The sequence below is a fragment of the Micropterus dolomieu genome, linkage group LG22, assembly GCF_021292245.1.
Source record: "Micropterus dolomieu isolate WLL.071019.BEF.003 ecotype Adirondacks linkage group LG22, ASM2129224v1, whole genome shotgun sequence".
NCBI lineage: Eukaryota > Metazoa > Chordata > Actinopteri > Centrarchiformes > Centrarchidae > Micropterus > Micropterus dolomieu.
In genome coordinates this window covers 34,949,732-34,959,045 of record NC_060171.1, presented here as the reverse complement: position 1 = coordinate 34,959,045, position 9,314 = coordinate 34,949,732, and the positions used below count along the sequence as shown (strand labels likewise).

General features: G+C 39.8%; 1 protein-coding gene across 5 annotated transcripts in view; it reads left to right on the top strand.

Moving 5' to 3' along the window:
• wu:fa25f02 (salivary glue protein Sgs-3) overlaps positions 1 to 9,314 on the top strand; it is a 31,461-nt gene that overhangs the window by 19,389 nt on the left and 2,758 nt on the right. For 2 of the 5 annotated variants that reach the window (XM_046036375.1, XM_046036377.1), the window contains 2 exons: positions 5,451 to 5,523; positions 5,705 to 5,861. In XM_046036375.1, coding sequence (XP_045892331.1) covers positions 5,451 to 5,523; positions 5,705 to 5,861 — 230 coding nt within the window. Of the gene's footprint in view, positions 1 to 5,450; positions 5,570 to 5,658; positions 5,862 to 9,314 lie in introns of all 5 variants that reach the window. The other 3 variants (XM_046036379.1, XM_046036378.1, XM_046036380.1) reach the window with 3 other exon arrangements.

Genomic DNA, 9,314 nt, shown 5'->3' with positions numbered 1-9,314 from the left:
CAGGTCATTGACCAGCTCCTCCCGTGTAGTTCTGGGCTGATTTCTCACCTTTCTTAGGATCATTGAGACCCCACGAGGTGAGATCTTGCATGGAGCCCCGGTCCGAGGGAGATTGACAGTCATGTTTAGCTTCTTCCATTTTCTAATGATTGCTCCAACAGTGGACCTTTTTTCACCAAGCTGCTTGGCAATTTCCCCGTAGCCCTTTCCAGCCTTGTGGAGGTGTACAATTTTGTCTCTAGTGTCTTTGGACAGCTCTTTGGTCTTGGCCATGTTAGTAGTTGGATTCTTACTGATTGTATGGGGTGGACAGGTGTCTTTATGCAGCTAACGACCTCAAACAGGTGCATCTAATTTAGGATAATAAATGGAGTGGAGGTGGACATTTTGAAGGCAGACTAACAGGTCTTTGAGAGTCAGAATTCTAGCTGATAGACAGGTGTTCAAATACTTATTTTCCTCACTGTAAGTGATTGTGCCTACTGTAATAAAAGCGTGAGAACGTCTTTGCAGTAGTACTTTATGTCCTGTTTAATTGAGAGAGAATCCAAAGCTTTGAAACAGGCAATACATTGAGAGAAAATCTATAAATCCCACAATCATTTAGCCCCTAAAAAATATAGATGACACTGTGCCAAATGTGCATTTACACGTTCATTCACAACAGTTCAGTTCAAATGCAACGGAACTGAGAGATGCAGCTGCATCTGAAGGTAAAGCCAGGGCTCTTCTGTGTAAAGGTAAACTCAAAGTCAGCAATGACTGTATTAACATAAACTTGATTCAACGATCAGAACATGGTCATTACCATAACATTAGCTAAGAGTTACGTGGGCTGCTGCATTCATTCACATTATAGGATTTAAGTGCAGAGGAGTGTAAACTTCCCCAGATAAAAGCTGCAGGTGTGCCGTTGCAGTGTTAATCAACTGGTGTTAAGTTACATTTGAATCAATAGGGAATGTTGTGCTTGACAGTTCATTCTGAGGAAGCGGGTTCTTTAAGAGTCTTGTACATTTAAAACTGTAGTATTGAGGCTACAGTCCCAGTAGGAAGATATATTATTTTCATTTCATAAGCTAATAAAGTTATTAAAACTGTTCTTCTTCTAACCTCTAACCTTGAGTCTGCACACAACAGGCTACATCTGTTAGACAGGAAATATTTTAGCCATGTCTTCACAACGCTCACTGTTAATTTGATTGTTTGGTCGATTGTAGCGTAACCATGTGTTCTTATCATCTTTAACATGGATTTTGACTTACAGAGTCAGAGTAGTTGAATTAGTCTGTAGATAGAAAGTGGGCATAAAATGCTGGACAGGTGGAAAAGATGGAGCAAGAGATGAGAGCAGAGTGAGAGGAAAAGACGACTGGGTTGACATTTTTTTTCAACATTCTTGTGAGTCACAGGATTCTTGTGGGATTCCTGCGGGATGGGAGTCACTTTCAATATTCCTCACGGGTCTAGGACAGGATAGGAAAAAAAGTAAATGGGAGATGGATGGGAACCATAGGTTACTTTTAATATATAAATATGTATTTCTTATATAAATTAGGGGTTGACCAATATGTTTTTTTTCCGGGCCGATCCCAATTATTAGTAACAAATTATACCGATGACCGATATTTGGAACCGATATACAGTAAGTACATTTGCTGTAAAAATTTTAATCTTGGTGTCAAAATTTAGAATAAAACAAACTCCGACACTAAACTTTGTTGAAAATAACACGATTAAAGTTAATTGTCTTCTTTAATATTTATAAATAGTAAATTAAATGAATTAGAGATCCATCCCAGAGATGGACTTGAGTAACAATGAGTAATAACTTATCATAAACTTTGTCTTTACCTGCTGCTGTTTATATTGTTGTATATTATATTTTATATTGTTAGGATTTTATTGAAACATTATTGATACTATTTATTGGTTCTGTTATTTATCTATACTGTTATTGGTTTTTCATTACTAAATATCTGCCTTTTAAAAAATAAATAAATTCAGAACAGTAATCAAATTTAATATTTTATGATAAATGTTTTCAGACCAACAAAAGTAAAAATTACAGCAGCAAACTCACTATATAAATATATATTTCACTGGAAACAAATGGAACATGTAAAATAAACTATATTCCTGAAGTCAAAATACTTAGTTAAGAAAGAAGAGCACAGACATCAGTCAGTATCAGTCCTCCTTCTGTCCCCACCCTCCCTGCTGCTCCTGGTAGAGAGGAGCTGATTTTACAAGGATTAACTCAATTTTAAGGTACATAGCATCTCAGCTAAACAGGCTACAGAGATTTTGTTGTAGCATGTTTATAACAAACTAGCTATTAGCCAAGCTAGCATATGTGCTTGTGTAAAACCAAAACACAGCTGTGGTGGATAAGAGAGCACATTAAAATATGGTGTTGTACACGTTCCTGCTGGTTGTACTGATGCAGTAGCATCAGCTTTTAATGGTATTGCAGGTTTTGCTGCACTTACTTACAGCTACAGCTGTAGTTATGTTCAACTTGTGTAATCTACACTGATATCCGCTAACTTCGATCCATGTGTGTATACCGTAAAACTTTGAATAATAGCCCAGGCTTTTATTTGCTAAAATCACTGAATTGACCCTGCCTATATTTGGGACACATTTGGGCTTAACCAGTGGACTTAAGGAGTGCTTCAAAGGTAACGGCAGTCAGCACTTTTTTCCTTTCCTCTCTTGTACCAAGCAGGTTACACGGGTAAATCTATAAGAATAAGACTTTGGGGCTTGTTGTTTCCCTTAAATGAACTGAACGATTGAATTGTGAAGAATCTAACCGATCTAACGATGTGCATCATGTCCACACTGATATATTGATCATATGTTTAAATATTAATATTTGTATTAACGATCTAAGCAGCTAAAGCAGGCGATCCCGCGGGGTTTAAGAGGTTTTATACATCCAAATATAATTGAGGCAGGCGTTTATTTGTCAAAATGTGTTCCCACACCAGGCCAGGAAATGGGATAGGCGGCTGTGACTCGGCTATTAATTGAAGTTTTAAGGGATATGGGAAGCTCTGCTGAGAGAGGAGGGGAGGGGCTGCAGCGTACATAAGTAATACAGGAGAGGAAAGGTTAAGGAAAAAAACACAATACATAGATCTATAAGCCATAAAAATCATACATAAAAGGTTAAATGTAAGAGGACACAATTTTCTGCCATAACGGCGATGGATATTTTAGAAGCACGGAGCAGGTAACGTTAAAGCAACATTGAACACTCAGAGTGCAGATGTTGGTTTGGGTTGTTTGATAGGCTGTGTCATTAACAAGTGGCTCACCTGCTGCCGTGATAACGGATCGCCGGTGTGTTTACCTGAGGTGTAGGCCTCTTGTGTGTATGGGGAGAAGAAAATTCTGAGGAATGTGCAAACCATATTTAAACTTATAATGATAATATTTGTGATGATTAAAACCTGCTTTCACATGGCGGTAGGCTATAATGTGAAAACATTTTTTACAGTCACGATCAGTCATGTCTGTCAGCCATCGCCGATGTATGATGGCATCGTCTATCGGCGATCAACCCTATCTTGAATGCATCTAATATTACATTCTGTCTACAATGAGGACCTGCAACTTTGAGATTTCACATCTGAAAGAGGAGCTAATTTGCCGGTAGATATCTTTGTTTGGCAGGAAGCAGTGTTAAGCAAGGATTATACTTTTCGCGTCCGCGAGTGTGCTAGGGTCCGCGTGACGAAAAAATCGTCATCAAAGGGGGGTACGAGTAGGCTCTATGCGGACGTCCGTATGCCTCCCGTTTTTTATGATTGCAAGGACAGGTCCGCCGACTACGCTACCAGGACACCAACCAATCTACTGCGCATGGACGGCTGCGGCTCAGGAGGTAGAGCGGGTTGGCCGTTAATCGGAAGGTCGCCGGTTCAACCCCCCTGCATGTTGAAGTGTCCTTTGGCGTTATACTGAAGCTTTGAGCACTTAGGCTCAGTGTATGAATGTGTCTGAATGGTGAATGCAGATGTAGTGGAAAAGACTAGAAAGAAGTACGAGCATTTACATGTGTGGAATGAGTTTGCGACACTCCGGAAAGTAGCATAAACAGAAGTCATCTGCAACCGTCCATGTATAGTGTATATTTCAGGCTTTAGATTCTTGTTCAGCTCAGGTTTAGTTACAATGTGCCCTCTGGTTTAATCATTTCTGATACACTGACTGTAACTACACACTAGGGATGCAGTGATTTTACCATTAACCGCGCTTTAAAACCTCATGGTTACTTAATCGTAAAGTCTCCGCAACACCAAGTGTTTCTGTTGCACAAAACAAAACTAGCACAAAATGAAAATAAAAAGTTGCACCAGCTTAAAGTGCTGTTCTTATCAGAGACATGGAAACTGCAAATTCAGACCAGGGTGTTACTGAAGAGGTGACGGATCACCTCTTCAAAAACATGCCGTTAAAAGGTTGCTGCTAAAGGAGCGAATAACTACATTAAATTTGTATAAATACATAATAACGTGGCAAGTTGGTAGGGAATTAAATATAAACGTGTCACTTACAATTGATGCCATAGTGGTGAGGGTCGAGCTTTCAGTGCAACATAAACGGACAAAGCTGCATGTAAGACCCACCGCAATGACAGCACCGCTACTAATGGCTTGTGTCCACGCCACAGTGGTTTGTTGCTGTGTCAAGCAACACGCACCGCACGTCAAAGTAGTTGAACTTTTGCACTGAGCAGTTTTCACGCAGTGCTTCGTTTCTGAAAGGGCCTTAGTGGAAGAATGTAGTCCTCTCAAGACCTTCAGGCACTGATCATTGATGTTACCTTCAATTGTGTGGCTATATCCAAGGCAACCTCACTTGGTGTGCAGAATCTTCTGAAAATAAAAGACAAACAAAAAGCAAACATGGATATTATGATTGAAGTATAAGTGTGGGGATATTCTAAATATTTTCCTATTGTAAGCAAACGTGCAGACCCAAACATCTACTGAATGTCTTCTACTAAAGTACTGTGTGTGCATCCAAAGCCCAACTATTAAAAACAGTGAGCCACACTTCTGCACTTGGTGACATGCTCCTTCATCACCATGAACCCACTCCTGCTGCCCCAAATAGTCACTAGAGCCTTTTTAAAAATGAAACTGTGTTTGTGAGGTGTTTTAAAAGATGATCGTCTTCATTAGGAATCAGCGGGCTGGGGGCTAAGAGCCACAGACAGGAAATCAGAAAGTAGTTGAGTTAACAAATTCTCCTTGCTTTCAAGTGCATTACATGATAACAAAACTTTGAAAGAAAAGGTGCAACCATGTTGATTTGATGCATTACCTGTAACAAGCAAGTCGATTTTTATTAACACGTTGAAATGTACTAAAACTATAGCAGGTAGGATGTTTGCTTTTGACACATGCTTGTGTTGGTGTTGATGTCTTGTGTAGGGCCAGAAAGTTGATCCTGCCTTCACTTCCTCCTGGTCTCCATCGTCCCGTTTCAGCAGAGCCTCAACTCCTTGTGTGTGCAAGTTGATAGTGTATGCAACTGACTGCACCTGGTGTGGGTGTGTGTGTGTGTGGGTGGGTGGGGGTGTGTGTGTGTGTGTGTGTGTGTGTGTGTAAATTCAATCCTATGTGAGTGTGTTGCTTTAAGGTAGTGTATGTGAGTGTGTGTGTGTGTCTGTGTCATTCCCTCCCAGCCCATCATGTCCCTGTATCCCTCAACGCTCCTGCTGAGTCTTCACCTCCTCTGCCTGCTGCTGCTCCTTGCTGACTCCTCCACGGTAACTAGAAAGGACCTAGTTTCGCCCGACGCCGTACCCCAGCTCACAACGCAAGCTAACTGCTCCACTGGATGTGAGTATGAGCCAGTATTCATTCATTAAGGAGCTATGGCTAGCTGTGGCTACACGTTACAGCTGAAATGCAGAAATGCCTAATGCATACATACTGTAGATTGCTCTTGCAGAGTAGCTGATGTGAATTCCTGGATATTCACTAGGGCTGGCCTGAATGTCATTTTTTTTTTTTAGCTTCAACGCTTCGATAGTAATTAAGAGCGAATAATCGAAGCTTCGCCTAGGCTAACTGAGTGAATATTACCAAATCTTTGTTTTTAACTTTGTTATAGCACGGCTAGCAGACCCAAGTGCAGGAGTAAGGAAGGGAGAAATATTTATTGCAGGTTAAAAAGATCGGATATTGAGCAGGTGAAGAGCAGGCAGAGTGAAAATCGATGCGTGCGAACCGGGTTGGTGGCTGCTGGACAGAGCAGGGGGAACCGTAGCTGAGAGTCCAGAGTGAGAAAGTCTGATCCAAGCAGTTCCAGAGCAGAATCCGGGAATAGTTTAGCAAGGTGGGGGTCCAGATGGAGAGTGCACGGGATGTGAGGTGTTTCCGGTAGCGGAACTAAATCTAACACGTTATCATGCAAAATTCACAATTGGCCTAATATAAGTGCTCCCACACAGCTGAGGGCTTCATTTCGTTTTCCCTTTGATGTGACCTGGAGCGTTGCGTTCACTGCTGTTGGCGGAGGTCAGGCACGCAAAAAACCCCTCAATAATCAAATCTCATAATTGAAAATTGAATGTGTACCCAACGGTGGAATATTTGGGTCCAGCCCTAATATTCACGTATTCAAATATTCATATTTTCTGTAGTGTCCCAGTAATATTTGTTTTTACTGAAGCATGCTACATAACCTAGTTAAGCTCTGTTTGAGACTGAGAACACAAGCGTAGATACTGACATACTGAATATCTTGTAAAACTATTGGTTTATTATAACAAACAATTATTTTCTTTTCTAGCAAAATATTATTCACAAATGTAGTTCTCGTCCTTAGAATTATACTCACTCACACTTTCATAAGACAGCCTATCACTTTTTATTTATTATTTTGTTATTCTGACTTTTCTCAGTATAGGTGGCATGTTCTTTCATGTTTGTAATGAACTAATATCACATTCTACATAGATATGTTTGAACTTTTATATTTGATAAAGTGGGGAAAAAGTTGATTACCAAAATAAAAACTTTATTTCCATCCATTTCAGCAGTGTAAACAAACAATCCATTCAGTCACATGCAAAGCAACGTTCACAAACCCATACTTTCATTTGCAACTTCTGCCATTTGCAGCATCTTTCACGGCGCACTGTGCTGATTACAACACAGTGTCACCATGTCAGTGTAATGCTACAACTGCAGTTACTAATTACAGAAATCCACAAAATGCAATGCTTGTTAGAAAACAGTGTTACCATGAAGACAGTGTCAGAGTTTGGTAGAGAGCTATAGACGGGACCAAGTTTGATGGAGACGGCCACCTCGTAATTCTCTATGCAGGAAAAACTCTGATACTGTACCTGGCCTAGAAATGATTTTCTGACACAGGTGAGCTGAGCACAGATTAATTGCCATTAATACAATCATCTTGTCACCAAACATCTGGAAGATCCTAAGGCTTATGCCGCCTTCATTTGTTGATATTAGCTCTGATTTTAATACCATGGAGCAATTCAGAAATTGAGGCAGATGCATGTTAATTCTCTTATTAGTAGTTGTTTGTTATTCCTTCAAACGAGTCAAAGTCAGCCATGCCATACCAGCACCCTTACAGTAGGGGTCCCCCCAGCTCTCCTGCTCTCTTCACATTATAAAATATAAGGCTGCAGCTAATGATGATTTTAGTATTCGAAGCTTCGATAGATTATTTCAACGATTTATCGATGCGTCGTTTAAGTAGTTCTTAAACGACACAACAATACTGTTACCTCGTCTGTGGTCCGCTGGCAGAACACCGGTTGCTTTTTGTTCCGCTGCTGTTATGCTGTTGCCAAGGCGACATAAGTTTCGTTTTACGGTGGATGGACTGTAACATTAGAGAGTTGTTGTTTTCTTTGGCTTGAAATAATCCCAGACTTTGGGCACTTTCTTCTTCGTCCCTCGCTGTTTTCTCTGTCTTCCTCCACTTTGCCAACAGCAACATTATAATCACGTCATGTTCACAGTGTAAGTGCGCTGTGTGACAGTAATAAATGTCCCTGCGAAACACTGTGCTGTAAAGTTAAATGGATTAAACGAAGCATCGATGCAAAGAATTTGTGTCGATGCATTTTTTTTAATTGATTTTATCGATTTTAATCGATGAATCGTTTCAGCCCTAATAAAATAATTAATGCACAAGCAGCACCCCAGGAAACTATATTTTCAAATTCTCCGATGACAGCTATTTTGGCATACTGTACAAAGACAGCTTGTGCTCAGGTCACTTCATACAAGAATATGGAAGTTCATGTTGATTAACTCTTCAGCACACAACCCCCAAAGTAACAGTGCCAGTGATTCGCGACCCCTACTATCCCCAGAGGTGGTATACAAATGTTACGCACAACCTTGCACTAAACACGTCTAAACACAGCATAATGACAACAGAGTGGGTGGGTTCAATCCCCCACCGTGACACATCCACTGTTGTGTCCCTGAGCAAGACACTTAACCCCTAGTTGCTCCAGAGGCGATATACAGAGTATGTTCAAATGATTATCTTTATATTCAAGAATCAGTCACATCAAAAGTATCAAAAAACGTCACACGCACGTTCACTGAATCTGAACATGAGCTACAACAATAAAAGCACGTTCACTCACTGGTGTCCAGAAAGCAAACAGCACAAAAATAAATACATCTTTTAATAATTTCTAGAAGATATATTTTAATGTTTTCTATAGCCTGTCAAGAAAATACAGTTATACAGGCAGAGATTCAGCAGCGCAAAGAAGCTGTTGCCGTGGTTACTACCCATAGAGCAGGTTTTACTCGCGGAGCGTTCGTCTGTCTGTTCACATGAGAAACGATTTTAATGCCAGATTTAACTGCTAAGTTCCTATATCACTATATAGGATTTATTTATATAGGATATAGGACACTATATTAGATTTAACTGCTAAGTTCCTATATCACTGTATAGGATTTATTGATATAGGATATAGGACACTATATTAGATTTAACTGCTAAGTTCCTATATCACTATATAGGATTTATTGATATAGGATATAGGACACTATATTAGATTTAACTGCTAAGTTCCTATATCACTGTATAGGATTTATTGATATAGGATATAGGACACTATATTAGATTTAACTGTTAAGTTCCTATATCACTGTATAGGATTTATTGATATAGGATATAGGACACTATATTAGATTTAACTGCTAAGTTCCTATATCACTGTATAGGATTTATTTATATAGGATATAGGACACTATATTAGATTTAACTGCTAAGTTCCTATATCACTG